The sequence below is a fragment of the Kogia breviceps genome, chromosome 19 (genome assembly GCF_026419965.1).
Source record: "Kogia breviceps isolate mKogBre1 chromosome 19, mKogBre1 haplotype 1, whole genome shotgun sequence".
Classification (NCBI taxonomy): domain Eukaryota; kingdom Metazoa; phylum Chordata; class Mammalia; order Artiodactyla; family Physeteridae; genus Kogia; species Kogia breviceps.
Window position 1 is genome coordinate 11,488,100 of NC_081328.1, and position 19,738 is coordinate 11,507,837.

At 45.4% G+C, this 19,738-nt stretch overlaps 3 protein-coding genes across 11 annotated transcripts in view; 1 reads left to right on the plus strand and 2 right to left on the minus strand.

Annotated features, from left to right (window-relative positions):
- ASPA (aspartoacylase) overlaps positions 1-11,928 on the minus strand; it is a 100,573-nt gene extending 88,645 nt beyond the window's left edge. The window contains exon 1 of the mRNA XM_059046803.2: positions 11,865-11,928. The gene's annotated coding sequence lies outside the window, so the exon portion shown is untranslated. The remainder of the gene's footprint in view (positions 1-11,864) is intronic.
- LOC131745970 (olfactory receptor 1D5-like) lies at positions 2,262-3,201 on the plus strand. The gene is given in 3 exon segments (XM_059046804.1): positions 2,262-2,673; positions 2,676-3,092; positions 3,095-3,201. Coding segments are annotated over 3 exon segments (936 nt in total).
- Positions 11,929-15,215: 3,287 nt separating the features above from the next.
- RAP1GAP2 (RAP1 GTPase activating protein 2) overlaps positions 15,216-19,738 on the minus strand; it is a 224,809-nt gene continuing 220,286 nt past the window's right edge. For all 9 annotated transcript variants that reach the window (XR_010838343.1, XR_010838344.1, XM_067022130.1 and 6 more), the window contains one exon: positions 15,216-19,608. The gene's annotated coding sequence lies outside the window, so the exon portion shown is untranslated. The remainder of the gene's footprint in view (positions 19,609-19,738) is intronic.

Consider the following 19,738-nt stretch of genomic DNA (forward strand, 5'->3'; position numbering starts at 1 on the left):
ATTAAGCATTTTTCTGTTCTTGTTTAAATTACCATCTCCATGGTTTTATGGCTACTGTTCTTCTGTATTTCACTGTTGAATTAAAATATTTAAGTCCTTTTCAATGTGGAAAGAATTTCTGAAAAATAATTTTACTGTTATTATAAAAATGGTACATTTGCTAAAATTAAAAAACCATTTCAGATAAAATTGCTCAATATAGTAAGAATAGGCACATACTTATTTAACATGGGATAATAGTACATTTGAGTCAGCCTAAAAGCCAGCATCAAGCTTAATGGAGAAATATAGAGGCATTCACACTAAAGTCAGGAACAAGGTCAGGGTGCCCTATACTGGAGCTCCTAGTCCATGCAGTTCATTTAATTACTTCAGATATTTAGTGGGCATATACTCTGTGCCAAGCACTATTTAATGTGCTTGTTTGTTAACAAAGCAGGTTACAAGGTAACAAAAATGTCTGAATTTATGGTATTTATATTCTGGGACCCATAGAATACATTAGACAAAAGAGAAATATTTGGGGTATAATAATTACTGCTATTGGTAGATGATATAATTGTATATATGGAAAACCTAAGAAAATCAACCAAGAAACTACTGTAAAATGAGATAATTTGGTAAAGCACTAAAATAGAGAACTTAATATGCAGAAGTCATCAATAGGTGTTATTTATATGACCCAAACCATTAGAGTGTGAAGTGGATAAAGATAACATTTAAAAAAATATCTAAGACTAACCAATACTAAGTGATAAATGTGGAAAATAGTATATGGACAAAACTTTAAAATACATACTAATGAAGGACACAAAAGAAGACTTGGACAAATGGAAAAATAAATCATTTTCTTGGATAGGAAGACAAAGATGTTGATTTTTCTAAAATTAATTTATAACAATTTCTGTATGTATACAAACCACACACACACACACATTAGCCAAATGAATACTAAAGGTTATAGATATCAAAAGATGAGAATAGTCAGGAAAACTCTGAAAAAGAATAGAGGATAGTTTATCAAATATTATAAAGCCTTAAACATATTATTATACTTATCGTTGCATAACCAGTTACTTACCAAATTAGTGGCTTTAAATGACAAGCATTTATTATCTCTCACAGTTTCAGTGGGCCAGGATTTCATAAGTGGCCTGGCTAGGCAGCTCTGGCTTGGGATCTCTTAGGAGGACTCACCTCCAGGGTGGCTGATGCACATGATTGACAATGGTGTGTTAGTTTCTGCTTTATAACAAAGTGAATCAGCTATACATATACATATATCCCCATATCTCTTCCCTCTTGAGTCTCCCTCCCTCCCACCTTACCTATCCCACCCCTCTAGGCGGTCACAAAGCACCGAGCTGATCTCCCTGTGCTATGCAGCTGCTTCCCACTAGCTAGCTATTTTACATTTGGTAGTGTATATATGTCCATGACACTCTCTTTGTCACAGCTTACACTTCAGCATTCTTTCATGTGTTTGTTGGCAACCCAACACAGCAAAAATAAATAAATTAATTAACTCCTACCCCCCCAATCTTAAAAAAAACGCAACAGCAATACCTGATTTTTGAAATACTATTGGTAAAATAAAACGAAAGATAGTTGCTAAATATATACATACACCTCTGCTTAAATCCATTTATACTTCCCATTCTGCTTAAAACTCTTTACATAGTATAAAATTTTTCAAATCTTAAGAAGGCTAGCATGATCTGGTTACTTTTTACTGCACAACCTCATATCCCTTTTTATTTCCAATGGCATTTCAGTTGACTGTCTTAGGCTTCCCAGATAGATCATTCTATCAGCAAATAATGATACTTTTTTCTTTTTCCTTCCAATATTTTTACTTTTTCCCTCTTTGAGCAACTGTACAATATCCATTTGCCATAATGCATGCACCTGTTTTAAATATTTTTAAATTTATACAATATCAAAATATAGCATACTAAACTTTACACACTTCAAGAATATTGTAAGATGGCAGGACTTAAAATAAGACAGACATTATTTCCATAATATTCAGTATGCCAGATTAGAAGTTGCTGGAATGATTAAGTTGCATAAAGATTTTCCATGTTATGCTTTTTTTCTCTGGTATTACTTTGTTGCTCATGTAAAAAAAATTATGAAATTCAGCCTGAGATATTTTTAATGCTAAGAAAATAGTTGGTTTTGCTTATCTGAATGTCCTTACTCAATCGAGGGCACTCAGCAAATATTTGTTGGTGCTGATGTTGCAGACCGCTGGGGAAATGCATGGAGGCAACCAGAGTGGGGTCTCAGAGTTCCTATTCCTGGGGATCTGAGAGAGTGCTGAAGAGCAGCAGATCCTGTTTTGGATGTTCCTGTCCATGTATCTGATCACAGTGGTGGGAAATGTGCTCATTATCTTGGCCATCAGCTTTGATTCCCACCTGCACACTCCCATGTACTTATTCTTGGACAACCTCTCCTTCACTGACCTCTTCTTTGTTACCAATACAATCCCTAAGACATTGGTGAACCTTTGGTCCCAGAACAAACCCATCTCATATGCAGAGTGTCTGACACAGCTCTACTTCCTGGTCTGCTTGGTAACCCTGGACAACTTCATCCTGGCCATGATGGTATATGACCGCTATGTGGCCATCTGCTGCCCCCTTCACTACATCACAGACATGAGCCCTGGCTCTGTATTTTGCTCCTCACCTTGTGTTGGGCACTCTCTGTCCTCTATGGCCTCTTCCTCACCCTCCTCATGACCAAGGTGACCTTCTGTGGGTCCTGGAGTATACACTACATCTTCTGTGAGATGTATGTCCTGCTGAGGCTCGCATGTTCGAACACCCAGATGATTCACACACCACAGATTACCACAGGCTGCTTCATCTTCTTCACCCCCTTAGGGATCATGATCATATCCTATGTCTGGATTGTCAGAACTATCCTCCAAATACCCTCACCCTCTAGCAAGTACAAAGCCTTCTCCACCTGTGCCTCCCATTTGGCGGTGGTCTCCCTCTTCTATGGGACAATTGGTATGGTATATCTGCAGCCCCTCCACACCTACTCCATGAAGGACTCAGTAGCCACAGTGATATATGCTGTGTGACCCCAATGATGGACCCTTTCAACTACAGCCTGAGGAACAAAGACATGCATGGGTCTCTGGGAAGACTCGTCTTTGGGAAAGCCTTCCAGAGGTTGACATGAGGTAATTTGAGGCATTGAAGTGAAGGCTAGGAATTTCCTCCATTGTGTGCAAGGCATTATCCTATGTGATATACAGGAGTAATTAGAACATAGATTCAGCTCAGAATGAGTTATTGATTTATAGTAAAGAAAAAACATGTATGTGGAAACCAATGTCCCTTAGAGTTCACCAGCCTTGGCAATAAATAAGGGCACACTAAGACTAATATAAGAAGTTTGCAGGATCAAATCCTTCAACTTGCCTGACACAGGACCACAGTCCCAGCCTTACCCAGATATATCCAGTTATAGACTAGGGAGGTCACTCATGTTCTCTAACACACATTCACTCAAATTCCTGAGCTCTGACCTTCTCGGAGGAGAATGGCTTGCAAGCCATTTATAGATGATATCTTGTGCTACCCCCACTGCAGGTGTCATGGGCGAAGCTGCCCCTTACCTGATGCACTGCCAGGTGGAAGTCTCTACTTCAGTACTGACCCACAGTCCCTCTGGACACAACCCCTATGGTTTAGTTAGAAATGGCAAGAAGATTCCTCTCCTTTTCTCTGGGTCGGTTTTTAACCCTTGGGCTCCAAAGCAATACTTCGTTTCTTGCCCTTTTCCTGTGTTTCTTTTATCTGAAAGAAGTCAGCTCTGGCAGGAAAGGTTAGGAGCTGCCCACAATGATCTCCTTCCCCTTTCAGGACTCCACTTCATACTCCAGATCTCTAGCCCATAGGAAAGACATCGCTCCCCCCGCTCCAGCCGTTTTCTACTGAGGGAGGCACTGATGAGCCCCCTAACTCCGCCCCAGTTCCAGCTGTCTCTCGAAGCTCGTCCAGCCCTGTGTGCCGCGGGTCTAAGGCAAACAGCACCAAAGAGGGATAAAATCCATCCGAAGTTCATCGGCTCCGCCAAGGAAGCCCAGCTAAAGTGCTAAGGAGAACCTCAGCCACTCCAAAGCCAAAGCGACAGGCGCGGGGCAGCGGCCAATTGGAAGTCTTGGGGGGGAGGGGCCTCCTGTTTGACTGACCAACAGGAGGCCCTGGTTGATTGGTCCTTGTAAATCCGGACCTCTCGGTAGGTCCTTCACTCCTTTCAAGACCCCAGGAGGGGCTGACCAAAGACGCACACCCCTCCTGGGCTGACAGCCAATGAGGAGACCGGAAAGGCGGGACTCCTGCAGAACTAGCTAATGAAAAGCTCGGAGAAGCTCTCTAATTATCCTTCCCCAAACGCAGCGGAGCGACGCCCGCTGGTTCGCTGGTTGCGCGCGCCATCCAGTGGCGGTCTGGCAGAGATCTCAGCGTCATTATTAGAAACTTTAAATCTGCTTCCAACCTTCGTAGTGTTCCCCAAGCTCAGAAGAAAGGATGTCCCTGTTGACCCTCCCGGTCCACTGGGGAGCAAACAGTCCCGGACCCTCTTATCCTTCCTTAAAAATAAGTTAATTCTTTCCCACGAGCACCAGGCGCCCGCTCCCACTGCCCGGGCTCCCTCCTTTGTGAAGGCGTTTGATGCAAAGTTTCTAAATAAAATACGAGCAGATTAAGTCCAGGATTACATTTTTTTAAACAACGCGCAATGACAACAGTCAGATCGTTAAACGAACAAAGGCACTGATAAATTTAACATCGATTACTGAGTTTAAAAACAAAAAAATTCTCAGTAAACTAGGTATTCAAAGAAACCTTAATTTAATAAAGACTCCGAAGACCACAATGAATCTCAAACTGTGTGATACACCAGAAGAATTCCTGTTAAAGTCGAGACGGATATTAATACCCCTACTCTCATCAATTTCATTTAAAGTTTTGGAGAGCCTGACCGAGCTATAAGACTTTAGAGGGGGCAGGGTAGTTAACTGGAAAGAAAAAAGTAAGAAAGAAACTATCAGTATGTCAGGTAAAATGATTTATACCTGAAAAATCCACTAAAAACTAACGAATTCAGTAAGGTATTTGGAAGAAAGATATATTTGTGTGCAGAATGTGTTATGTAAGGGTATACAGAAAGAAAGAGGGAAAGAAATAAAAGGAAAGAAGTCTATGGCTTTCCTATATTCTAGCGTCAAAGACTTAAAAGATGTTGTGGAGGAAAAGAAGGTCCCATTCACCAGAAAAGGGGAGGCAAAATTTTTGTTATATGGAGATAAATGTATACTTGGAAACATAAAGAGAGTCAATTGAAACTATTAGTAACAATAAGAGGATAGTGTAGGGGACTTCCCTGCTGGCGCCGTGGATAAGACTCCATGATCCCAATGCAGGGGGTACAGGTTCGATCCCTAGTCGGGGAACTAAGTTCCCACGTGACACATGGCGCAGCCAAAAAAAAAAAAAAAAAAAAAGAAATTTCACATCAATTGTATAAGAAGATCATAAACTCTTCAAGAAAAGAAATATAATCAACTGTAAAAGCTCAAGAATCAGAATGGTTATTCTGATTGCTAGAAGACAGTGGAGTAATGCCTTCAAATTTCTGTGGAAATAAATATTTACAATCCAGAATTTCCAGGCAAAATGGTAATCTAGTGTACAGGCAGAATAGAGACATTTTCAGATATGAAAGGACTCAAAAAGGTTGTCTCCATTCTTTCTTAAGAAGCTCCTGGGGGTACCAGCCCCAGCAAAATCAAGGGTTAAATCAAGAACAAGGAGTTCATGGGATCCAGAAAAGCACCGGTTTAACCCAGGAGGGCAGCAAAACCAAAATCCCAGTATAATGGTTGTACAGGTAAACCTAGAAAGCAACCAGGACAAACTGGAGCAAAAAGACAAAGCTTTTTGCCCGGAAAAAAGTAAACTCAATAGGACTTCAAGAAAGAAATGAGACTGTATATGAGAAAGTAGATAAGTTACAACTGAGGTAACTATTCTCTCAGGGGAAAAACATAAAGCTGTATAAGAAAGAAAACGAAATTCTACTTTATAGTGAGCAAAATTTATATCATTATAATGACTAAGTACACCTTGATTGCTCACATAACTGAAAATACTGATGAAAGAGGGAAGGAGGGTTGAGAACTAATTCCATCTGTCCTTAGAGAAAGACACTAAATATACTAAAATTGATCAATAAATATCAATATAAGCATATCATCAAACAATATGGCAGGAACAACCAGGGGGGTTAAATGCTTAAGGAGTTAAAAGTGATTGCCGGGACTTCCCTGGTGGCACAGTGGTTAAGAATCCGCCTGCCAATGCAGGGGACACGGGTTCGATCCCTGGTCAGGGAAGATCCCACATGCCACGGAGCAACTAAGCCTGTGCACCACAACTACTGAGCCTGCGAGCCACAACTATTGAAGCCCACGCGCCTAGAGCCCACGCTCCACAAGAGAAGCCACCGCAATGAGAAGCCCGCACACCGCAACAAAGAGCAGCCCCTGCTCGCTGCAACTAGAGAAAGCCTGCGCGCAGCTGCAGCAATGAAGACCCAACGCAGCCCAAAATAAAATTAATTAACTAATTCTTTAAAAAACGACAGTGAGGCAGAAAAAATGGCGAAACCCTGGTACCCTGATGGCATCACTGAGCCCCTAAACTGCCTACCTTCAGACTTCCTATTTGGTAAAAGATAATTTTCAAAGTAAGGTAAAATCATGGCTCTCATAGATTATAAAAATGAACTTGTGTTAAAGATTTTAACACTGCCAAGGTGTTACAGTCCAAAGAACAGATACATATTTAGATGAGGAATACTGAAATGTACAAACAAACTGGTTTTTCCATTGAGGGGGACAGTAGAGGAGAGTTGTCGCTCTACTGGGCATAACTCATTTGTATGTCTATAGACTAGAATTATTTTGTTTCACTATCAGTTATCTAAAACTGACAAAGTTGTAAAATAAATCCGATAGAATCAGAATCAGATAACCCATTGTGTTCTAGACAATGCAGTTTTCCACTGATGCCCTAATTTTTCCCTGCATGTCGCACTTAACAAATATTCTCCCATATTTTCAAGCCATTGTTAGTTGGATTTTTATTTCCTGTAGCTGAATATATTCCTAGCTGATAGAGCTGATAAATTTGACTAAACTTTAAAAATTTTAACTTTGCACAGCATGAAAGGAGCCAAAAGATGAGAACAACTGAAGGAACACTGCCAACATGAATGCCAAAGGACTAATTTCCTTAATATTAAAAAATCAAACCAGTACGAAAAAGACCAACAACCCAAGAGAAAATGACAAAGGGCATTAACAATTCACAGAAAAAGAAATGCAGATACCTTTTAAACATAGGGAAGATGCTCAATCACACTCATGAGTTTTGAAAAATGTAAATTAAAACTATAATGTAATATTATAGTTCACCTATCAGAAAGGCAAAAGTATAAAAGTTTATTGATAGTGAGGGAAATAAGGTAGTTTCACACATTCTTGTAGAGTGGTAAATTAATGTAGGCTGTGTGAAGGGCAGCTTGGCAGAACCGATCAAAATGCAAAATGCACATTCCCCTTGTTACAATAATACTTCAGGCATTTATCCTGTAGATATACTTGCCTGTAAACACAAAGACTTATGTAGAAGAATATTCTTCGTAGCACTGCTTGCAGTTCCAAAAGACTGGTTAAATAATTACTGAAACATACATAAAATGGAATACTATGCAACCATTTAAATAATGGAGTAGAGTAGTATTATTCGAAGTCAGTGGGAGGGTTCCCCTTTCTCCACATTCCTGCCAACACTTGTAATCTTTTGCTTTTTGAGAAGAGCCATCCTAACAGGTGAGAGGTACTAGGTCACTGTGGTTTTGATTTGCATTTCCCTGATGATTAGTCATATTGAGCACTTTTTCTTGTACCTATCCACCATTTGTAACTATTCATCTGAGAAATGTTTATTCAGGTCTTTTTGCCCATTTTGTAATTGGGCTATTTTGCTTTTTGCTATTAAGTTGTATAAATTCCTTATACATTTTGGACATTACATCATATCAGGTATGTGGCTTACAAAACCCATTCGATAGGTTCCCTGTTTGCTGTGTTGATTGTTTCCTTTGCTGTGCAGCTTTTTAGTTTGATGTAATCCCACTTGTTTGCTTCTGTTGCCTATGCTTTTACTGTCATATCCAAAATAATTGCTGCCTTTTCCCTGTGTTTTCTTAGATTAGTTTTTAAGGTTTCAGGTGTTACATTTAAGTCTAATCCATTTTGAGTTGATTTTTTATGTGGTGTGAAATAAGGGTCCAATTTTATCCACAGTTGTTGGAAGTATAAACTGATACAGCCATTATGGAAAACGGTATGAAGTTTCCTTAAAAATTAAAACTAGAACTGCTATATGATCCAGCAATCTCATTTCTGGGTATGTCACCAGAGGAACTGAAATCAGAATACTGAAGAGATATCTGTGCTCCCATGTTTACTACAGCATTATTCACAATAACCAAGATATAGAAACAACTTCAATGTCCACCAACAGATGAATGGATAAAGAGAATGTGGTATATATATAATGCAATATTATCAAGTCTTTTGAAAAAAGAAGGAAATCCTGCCACTTGCAACAACATGGATGAACCTGGAAGACATTATACTAACGGAAAGAAGCCAGACGCAGAAAAACAAATACTGCATGATCTCACTTGTATGTGGAATCTAAAATAGTCAGATTCATGTAAAAGAATGAAATTAAAACATTTCCTCACAACTAATACAAAAATAGACTCAAAATGGATTAAAGACATAAATGTAAGACCGGAAACCATTAAACTCCTAGAAGAAAACACAGGCAGAACACTCTGACATAAATCATAGCAATATTTTTTTTTGGATCTGTCTCCTAAGGCAAAGGAAACAAAAGCAAAAATAAACAAATGGGACCTAATTAAACTTAAAAGCTTTTGCACAGCAAAGGAAACCAGTGACAAAATGAAAAGACAACCTACTGAATGGGAGAAAATATTTGCAAGTCATATGACTGATAAGAGGTTAATATCCAAAATATATACACAGTTCATACAACTCAATATTTTAAAAAACCATTTAAAAAATGGGCAGGGGCTTCCCTGGTGGCGCAGTGGTTGAGAGTCCGCCTGCTGATGCAGGGGATACGGGTTCGTGCCCCGGTCCGGGAGGATCCCACATGCCGCGGAGCGGCTGGGCCCGTGAGCCATGGCCACTGAGCCTGCGCGTCTGGAGCCTGTGCTCCGCAACGGGAGAGACCACAACAGTGAGAGGCCCGCGTACCACAAAAAAAAAAAAAAAAAAAAAAAAGGGCAGAAGACCTGAATAGACATTTTTCCAAAGAAGATAGCCAACGGGCACATGAAAAAATGCTCAACATCACTAATTATCAGAGAAATGTAAATAAAAACCACAATGAGATATCACCTCACACCTCTCAGAATGGCTATCATCAAAAAGATTACAAATAACAAATGCTGGTGAGGATGTGGAGCAAAGCAAACCCTAGCACACTGTTGGTCGGAATATAAATTGGTGCAGCCATTATGGAAAAGACTATGGAGTTTCCCTGAAAAACTAAAAATATAACTAACATATGATCCAACAATTCCACAGCTGGATGTATATCCAAGGAAAACAAAAACACTAATTCAAAAAGATACATGTACCCCAATGTTCATAGCAGCATTATGTACAATAGCCAAGATATGGAAGCAACTTAAGTGTTTATCAACAGATCAATAGATAAAGAAGATGTGAGATATATATATATATATATATATATATATTCACATATATACAATGGAATATTACTCAGCCATAAGAAAGAATGAAAATTTGTCATTTGCAACAACATAGATGGACCTGCAAGGTATTACACTTAGTGGAATAAGCCAAAGAAAGACAAATACTGTATATTTTCACTTATATGTAGAATCTAAAAAAAATAAAACAAATGAATGAATGAAACAAAAAGAAACAGACTCACAGATATAGAGAACAAACTAGTAGTTACCAGTGGGGAGAGGGAAGGGGTAGGGGATTAAATGGCATAAACTACTATGTATAAAATAAATAAGCTACAAGGATATATTGCACAGCACAGGGAATATAACCAATATTTTATAATAACTTTATATGGAGTATAATCTACAAAAATATCGAATCACTATGTTGTATACCTGAAACTAATAAAATATTGTAAATCAACTATACCTCAATAAAATAAAACATTCAAACTCATAGAAGCAGAGACATAATGGTGGTTGCCAGATGGTAGGGAGAGGGTTAGTGAATGAGGTGATATTTGTCGAATGGTACGAAGTTTGAATAACTTCTGGAGATCCAAGGTACAGTATAGTAATATAGTTAACAGTGCTGTATTGTGTATTTGAAATTTGCTAAGAGTTGATCTTAAGTATTCTCACCAAGAAGAAGGAGAGAAAGAAGAAGGAAGAGCAGGAGGAGGTGGTGGAAGAGGAGGGGGCGGAGGAGGAAATGGTAACTATGTGAGGTCACAAAAATGTTAATTAGCTTGATTGTGGTGATCATTTCACAGTATACACATATATTAAAACATTGAGTTGTATACCTTAAATATATACTACAATTTTTATTTGTCAATTATACCTTAATAAAGCTGTTTTTTAAAGTCAGTAGGAAAAAGGTCAGTAAGAAAATATACAGTATCAATATTTCTCCAGCATCATTATTAATTTTTCCACATTCATTAAATGGTCAGGTATCTTTAGGTTATCAGCGTGTCCCAGATTTCCATACACTCATTTATCTTTAATAAACAGGCTTCTGTAGTAGACACCTGCTGGGAACCTGCCCAGGTCCCAACGACTCTTTAAGTGCTCTTTGTGGTGGCCACATGCCCCAATCCCCTGACTTTAGTTGATTGGACTAGGAGGTTATCACCTGACCCTCTTGGGCCAATCAGATTCTCCCTCATGGGACTCTGAACAGAACTAAATACTGGCCCTGGACTGACTCTTAAATGAGAGTGATGTGGGCTTGTGTGCTATGGAAAGGTTTTTAGCAGAGAAAATAAGAAACCTGGTCTATCCATCTGGGTCCAATCAGGAGAGAGAAACCACACAGTAGCCTGAATAAGGGAAGTTTCACAAAAAGAATCATTAACTATAACCGGGGGTTGGAGTTATGAGGGATTGACTGCTGGGAAGTGAAGAGAACGCTAAAGAATATAGGAATAGCGGAAGTAAGGAGGAGCCACCACCCCTGTGGCTGAGATCTAGTGCCTGAGGAAGGGGCTCCCCCTAGGCCTGAGACCCAAAGCCTGTTGGCCTTGGGTCACTCGATGGAAAAAGAAAAGGAGTCACCATGGTCCCACACCAGCAGAACTTGCTGGAAACCCACCCTCTGTTCTCAGAGAAGTGTTTCACTGGAGGCACAAGGCTATAAACCACCTGGCACTGGGGGAGGCAGGAGTGGGGAGATGGAGGAGGCCACCGAGGGGACCTAACCACTGGCAGACCCAAGAGCTGGACCCAGGAAACCCGAGGTTCCTCACCCTCCGCTCCAGCTGCCTTCCCTGCTAGAAGCTGCCTCAGGTACACGGCCCTGAGATAGTAATGTGCAGCTGAGAGGTCTGGCTGTACATGACTGAACAGAGTTAGGACCTCTGTATACACTTTTAAGGTTCCGCCAGGCAGGTGCAGAGACCCACTTCTCTCGCAGCCACCCAAGATAAACCTCGGGAGTAAGTTCCCTTGCTTATTAAACCTGCACCTACCAATCTGGAGTGGTCTGCCTCTTTCTTCGGTCTCTCCTCGCCTTCCACGTAGAGGGAGCCAGTTTCAGACTTCACGGCAAACTCTGGAGGGGACGAACCAGCAGGTGCAAGAAGAGGCTGTCGCTGGGAGAAGCCACTGGCCACCGGGTGCTGCTGGCCGTCGCGCACCGCAGGCCTCGGGCACTGGAGACGTTGTGCGCGCCGCAAGCGTCTGGCGCCGGGAAAACTACAACGTCGCCCAGGTTGGTGAGGCAGGCCAGGCAGGCCTCGGCGTAGTCGTCGCAGGCCACGCTGGCAAACGTGGCCAGGGCCACCTTGCGCACGCGGCAGCCCTCGTGGGCCGTCAGCTTGAACTTGGTCTTGGAGTTCATCTTGGGCAGCGGGAACGCCTTGAACTGCTCCTCAGACGCCATGAGCACAGCCCGACCGCCCTGCGTGTTGGGCGCCTGCGCGAGGTCGTGCGGGAGCGAAAGGAGGAGCCGACGCATGCGCCTACGCTCCAAGGGTTTGCCAAGTGAGGCTTGAGAGCTTGCCAAGCACACGCAGGAGAACCAGAAAGACAGCCCTCCAGGAAGAGAAATGCCCGATGCACAGCCCAGCACCTAGAAATAAACACAGCGCACTATGAGGAGAAATTCCGGATAAGCAGTTCACTCCTCCTGACAGAGAAAGAGCTCCGAGATGAGAAGTGCCTGATAGCGGGGTCTCCAACTCAGACCGCAACAACACACTGAGGAGAAATGCCCGAAGGCTGGCGCTCGGCTCATACAGAGAAAGAGAGCTCTCTGAGGAGAAAAACAGGAAACTCTGACCTACCATTCAGTCAGAGACGGTCTCTAGGAGGTGAAGTGCCGGAGAGCCAGGCTTCTTCTTCAAACAAACACGGCACACTGGGAGGCGAAATTCCTGATGGCCGTCTGCCTTTTTCAGACAGAGAGACAAAGCTCTGTGACAAGAAGTCCCCGATGGCCGGTTCTCCACCTCAGAAAGAGAGACCACACTCTGAGGAGAAACGCCAGATTGCCAACACTCCACTTTAGAAAGGAGACACCTCTTTACGAGGAGAAATCCCAAACGGCCGGCCATCTTCTTCAGACAGAAGAAAGAGCTCTGTGAAGAAAAGACAAATGTCCAGCTCTCTTATTCAGACGGGGAGACAGCTCTCTCTGAGGTGAAATGCCGGAGGCTGAGTCCTCCTCCTTCCACAGATAGCGCTAACACGCCGGAAATGCTTCGTGGTCAGTGTGCCTTATCAAACAGAAAGACGGCCCTCCATGAGGACAGGCCAATAGCCAGCCCTCCAGCTCATCCAGAGACACAGAGCTCTCTGAGGAGAAAGGCAGGTGGCTCGGAACTACCATCCAGTCAGAGACAGCTCTCTAGAAGGTGAACTGCTGGCGGATCCAGGCTTCTTCAGACAGACACAGGCCTCTGTGAGGTGAAATTCGGGATGGCCAGCTCACTTTTTCCGAGAGAGAAACAGAGCTTTTTGAGGAGAATGCCTGACAGGCAGTTCTTCTCCTCAGACAGAGAGACCACACTCTGAGTAGGATTTCCCACACTCTACCTCAGAAAATGAGACAGCTCTTTATGACGAGAAATCCTGAATGGCTGGCCTGGTTAGACAGAGAGAAAATACTCTGAGGAGAAAAGAGATATCCAGCTGTCTTATGCAGACATGAAGACAGCTCTCTGTATGGTGAAATGCCGAAGACTCGAAACTCTTCCTTGAAAAATAGACACTGCTGGCAGAGGAGAAATGCTAGATGGTTGGTATGCTTTAGCAAACAAAAAGACAGCCCTTCAGGAGAAGAAATGCTCAGTGGCCAGGCTTCCAGCTCACCCAGAGACACAGAGCTCTCTGAGGAGAAAGGCAGGGGGTTCAGAACCACCATTCAGCCACACACAGCTCTCTAGAAGGTGAAGTGCTAGAGAGACGACGGACTTCTTCAAACAGAAACAGCGTTCTATGAGGCGAATTCGGGATGATGGCCAGCTCAATTTTTGTGACAGAGAGACAGAGCTCTGTGAGGAGCTGCTTCTTCACCTCAGACGGAGAGACCGCACTCTGAGGAAAATCGCCAGATTTCCCACGCTCTACCTCAGACAGTGAGACAGCTGTTTATGAGGAGAAATCGCAAATGGCCTGGAGCCACCGCTTACACCTGCGTGGGTGGTGAGGATAAGGGACCAAGCTGAGAGTTGAGTGGACACCAAGGAGGTAGCAGAGCTTGAAACTCTTACACCATTAAGCAAAGGCTGGGTGTAGATTTCTCTCATCACGGGCTTTATGACAAAACAGCAGCATTTGAATGCCTGCCAAGCATAAGGAAGCAACGGAGGATATATATATCAGACAGAGAGGCAGAGAGAGCCAAGAGAAAGGAGGCTATAACCACCCCCTGTGCTAAGGTGGCCCTATCCACAAATAAGGGGAAATTGTAACCAACCAAACCTGGGGCGAGTTTACATGGCGACGACGAGACTGTGCCTCTCCGATCTCCAGCTGCAGGGGCATCACTGACCGACGGTCCCAGCTGCTGCATTCGGGGAGCCACCACTGTGTTCCGTGGTTGGCACCGAGGCCAGACTTCCCACGGGCTTGCTCCCACCGAATGCCCGGGTGTGGCAGGGACAGTGATTTTAGACTCATTCTTGGGATACGCAGGACTCCTCTGGGGAGTGACTTTGGCTAGGGGACTCTGCAATCATCTTGCTTAGAATTTTCTTAGAAATGAACTGACATCAAAAGATGCCTCCACCCCACCTTGCTTCCTCCCATCTCTCCTTCACTCGGGGTCAGACCTGCATCGCAGTCTGACAGCTCTTCAGCTTTCTTCAGCTCCCTCCCCATTTTTTTCCACAGGCCTTTTGCCTAATAAATGTCTTATTCCTGTTTTCTGCCTCCCTCTTTCCCCATCCAACACTGGTGTGGACGTGCAGACGAGAAAGAGGGGCTGGGGCAGAAGAGCAGTTTAGCTACCTGTCCAAGAAAAATTGCCCCAGAGTTCAAAAGGCAAGGAAGACTTTATTTGAGGTTACTGTGCTAGAGGAGAGAGACTGAACTCAACTCCAAATACAACAGGGACAAATGGGGATTTCTAGCCCATGGCAGGGTGAGGAATTGGATGGAAAATTATTAACAGGAACTTGGTTAGCTATCAAGGGTGAGGGAAGAGCAACTTGATTGGATATCGAGGATGAAGACTGCGGGGGCTGCGAGGTCAGAGCGGGGAGGATTCTTGGTAAACACATCTGCAGGTCAGACGCAGCCCCTGGGAATATGGATTCAACCTCTGGTGACCTGGATGCTCAGGACTGGGATCCCAAGCAAAGAAGTCTGGACTCTGATGGACACAAAATATCGTTATTTATTGTCAATTTCTGCAAAGACACATTTAAGCAACAAAATATACATTTGTCAACCTTTTAGAATTTGTTTTATACATTAACAAATACAATGTGCTACCATAGCAATAAATTAAATGTACACTATTTACATTACATACGCAGTCGGGGGTCTATGAATCACCTCCTCTCGAAGAGGAAAGACAGAAAAGTCATCATCACACAGATCATCATTTCCAAGCTACACTTTGCAGGTTCTAGCACAGAGAGGACTCTCTTCACACTTAAAACAGCAGCACTGCCCAGGCTGGAGTGTGGAAAGGCAATGCCCGGGGCAGGGGAGAGCTGGCACACATGCTAAGGAGCGGGAAGGGGGCATTGACACTTCCAAGCAGAAATGTCACAAAATCAGAAACGACGGCATTTAAATTCCAGTCTTCCAGCCAAACACCCTCCCCCTGGGGCTGATAAGGCACAGGACAGTGCCCCTGCCCCCAAGAGTCTCTCACCAGGCAGGGCTCTTCTGTCCTTGGCCTTAGTGGGGGTTTTCTCCCAAAGCTGAAAGGAGGGAGCTGTGGGATGGCAGTGGGTAAGGAACTGGTGGCAAAACAGCCATCAGAGGCTAGCAAAATGTCCCGGCTGGGCCCCCAGGCTGCAGGGAAAGCCCTGGCAAACTGCTGACTCACCCTGCCTCTGAGAGAGGGGTACCTGGTGTCTGGGGGAGGACCTGTGGGGTCCCTGCCAGCCACGGGTAGCCATAAGATCTACTTGAACCCTGGTCACTCCCCCGCAACAGACCTGTCTCTGTTGACTCCGAATTGAATGAAGGTAGTGTTTGAGTTGGCACCTTAAACAGTTAGGGTAGGAACATGAAACCGGCTCTCGGCCCTTGAGCCTAGGTTTTTATGGACCACCTCTGTTAAAGGATCAGGGAGAGTCAAAGAGTTTTCTTTTACCACTTTTCTCCTTAACTTAAAAAGGGGAAAGCGAGGTTTGGTTAACTGCATCTCTCCCCTGGTCTCCAGCCCCATTACAGACAAGGGTTGAAGAACTGATGTCACCGAGGAACAGACCCTGGGAACCTCTTTCCCTCTTTGTTTTCTTTGCCCAAGCCGCAACCAAAACCGCACGGTTCTCACTAAAAAATCCCAGGGAACATCCCTCCTGATGAAAAGAACAGAGACTGAGGCCCACCAGCACCCTTGGCTGCTGACACCTCCCAGCCAGTGCCGAGGCACCCGCTCACTGGCTTCTCCAAATGCAGTAAATACAGTCACTTGTTCCACCAACCCCACAGGTGGTGCCAAAGAAAGGGCCCTGGTTGTGGGTTCTGAGCCCAGCTTTGTCACCAGCTGGCTGTGTGTCCTCAGGCAAGTTATTTTCCCTTCGCTGGAGCTGAAGTTTCTCATCTGGAAGGTGACGCAGTTGGAGTAGATGCTAAGGAGGGGCCCGGAAGGCTTGGACACGGAGATGAAGCTGACAAGGCTGAACCACAGAATATTTTTCCCAAAACAGCATTTCCATTCATTAGCATAGACAGAAACTCTAGCTATGACCTTCTCTCTCTAGCTCTTTCTGCATCTGTTTTTAAGCATCAACTCAGCAGAGGCACATGGATGCCCGACAGAGCCTGAAAAGTATAGTTTCTTCCGTGAGTCAGGCAGGTCCCAGAGCCAGAGATACGTCCAGGAAACACTTCTCCTACGGGACACCTCAAATACCAGCAAGAGCACCATCAGGATGAGTCTAGTCACAAGGTCTGATGAGGCCTGAGCAACCTTTGAGCCCCGAGTCTGGATGGGGCAACAAAAGGAAAGACATTTTGGAGCAAAGCAGATGCAAGAGGGGGATGGAAAAGCAGCCTCCAGGAACCCAAGCTGCCTGTCCCATGGTCCAGAGGAGCAAAGGGAGACTGGCCTGTCCTTGTTCTCCCCCTCCCTCTCAGCCCTGGGACTTCACGGGGGCTGGTCTGGAAGCCAGAATGAACTTTCTAGATGTGGTGAGGCAAGACCCAGAGGGAGGGACATTTCAGATCCTGCCCAGAGCATCCCCATTAGCAAACAGAGGGTAGAGGCCACTTCTCAGGTCTGTTTCTCAGGGGGCCCACCTGCGCCTCTCAGTTTCTCTGGACACACCCAGCCATCCTGGCCACTGGTTCAGAGGCAGGGGGCAAAGCCCTCCCAGGAGGTGGGGCCTGCAGGGAGAGCAGCCAGAGCAGTGGGGGAAGGTGGCTATAAGGTTCTCGAGTAGGACAGAATGGAGACAACCTAAAAACCCCAGAGGAGCCCCAGACCATGACAAACACAGCACAGCACAACCACCAGGCAGCTGTAAATACCAGCTACCCAGAGAAGCGAGCCAGAACCTGGAACAGTTTTTAAAGAAATGCAGTTTGACCTTTCAAGTTCCTTCAGAAACCCAGCCAACAGAATGCTGCCAGAATCCACAGACCTAGCAGTGGGTGCCGCTACAGGGATTTTTAATAAAAGCTAAACAGACATTTGTTGACCTTCTAAATAGAATAAATCTTACCGGACTAGTACTTTAAGTAAACACATTTCTAGCATGAGGGAAGAAGTCTACCCAGCCTGTAAATAGGATCCCACAAAGTCCACGTGAGTAGGGGATGAAGGATTAAGGTTTTGCTCTAAAAGCAAAAGCAACAGGGAAATTGTCACATCAGTCAAAAACAAGTGTAACATTTATATGTCTTGCCTTGGGAATAGGCCCAGATCCCAATGCAAATAAAGCATTTGGTTGGAAATCCTTGTCCTCTGCTCAATAGAGCAGGTGCCCAGCCTGTGTCACCCTGGCAGCCCCGAGTCACTAAGGCCCCATACACACTTGGAGCTGTAGCACCTCAAGGGTCTGCTCTTCAGACTCTGTTTAACTTGGAGGATACCTCGCCTTAAACCCCACCACGGCCAGTCGGCAGAAATGACGTGCCGCACTGTAGACTCAGATGCGTGAGAAGGGAGGAGGGGCCGCTTCTCAGACAGCAAGCCGGCTCAGCCCAGCAAAGGTGGCTCTGGCTGAGGGTGCAGGTGACAGGCAGTGTCTGAACTGCACCCAGCTGGGACCCAGGTTGCAGGAACGCCACTGACGTGACAAATGCCTACGGACTCCTTGTGGCTGGAGAGGGGAAGAGGAGGACTTCGGGGTCGGGGTGGAGGGCTCAAGCCCTGCTAGGACCAAAGGGCTTGGTAGCTGGAGCGAGCTCCCCAGAGCACTGGGCCCCCGCAGAGGCCAGGCACATAAACTGTAGAAGGACACCACCCCTTCCCACGCCTAAGATCTACACCCACACATGGCCCAACCAACCTGACCAGTTGTCCCTCACATTTCAGATCCTGCCCAGAGCACCCCCATTAGCAAACAGAGGGTAGAGGCCACTTCTCAGGTCTGTTTCTTAGGGGGCCCACCGACCCCTCTCTAGGGCTCCCGCCTAAGTGGATGGGCTGAAGTAACTCTCTACGCCTCCCATGAACCTCCACCACCAGCGGAGGCCTGGATCCCGGCCTAGCCCTGGGCCCTGAGGTTCTCCTCGGCCAAGTGCCTGGGACCTGCTGCTGGCTCTCCCTGAACGCCTTCCCACCCCCCTTGCCCGCCCCTTCAAGGGAAAAGCGTCTTCTCAGAGGGGAGAGACTGATGGCTTCTCCCACAGCCACCACATCAGGAGCCTGTGGGAAATGAGGACCTCCAGGAAGAACCCGGCGCCCGCTCCCGCACACCCGCAGCCGGGTCTCAGCTTCAGCCGGCCTCGTGCCTCAAGACACACAGGCAGCAGGGACAGAGGCAACCTGGGCCTGATGTCAGCAGATGGATGAGAGACTCCCAGCACAGAAGCAAAGAGACGTTTGGGAGCTCCAGACATGGGGGAGCCAACTTCCACCAGGATACCTTCGAGGACGGCTACAAATCTGGGTTCCTGGAAAAAGGGTCCCTCCGCCACCACTGAGCGCATCTGCTGTGGCTCCAGCCTCCTTCCTGCCCTGTCCAGGACATGGCACTGCCCCGGCCTGGGTGCAGCCTCCTGCTGTCAGTCTCTGCTGCCCACCTCACCACTCTCCCTACTTCTCTGGACTCTGACTGGTACCCAGATCCCCCCTGGCCCAACTCGCTCCCCTGCAGACAAAACAAGATGACAAATGACCCAGACGCACGTCACATCAGGCGGTCAGGAGCAGGGGGAGCCTGGAGGAATGAGGCCTTGTCCGGAGAGGGAGAGGTGCTGGCAGGGATAGGCAAGGCTGTGGCCAGGTCAGGACACTGGGACAGACAGCTGGTCTGGTGGGCAGGTGGCCAGTGGAGAAGGAGGCCTGTGATGGTCAGAGTAGAGGACGGCACCCCCAAACTGCTGGAATAGGAGCCTTCTCCAAGACAGAATCGGGCTTCCCTGGAAAAAACGAGAAGGGAGATGATGACCAAATAGTAGGTAAAGGAAGAGAGGAGACCTATGTGCCCATGGCTACATAGGCTTAGGACGGGAGGCTGCCAAATCCAACGGTGCAGGCCTTCTACAGCCC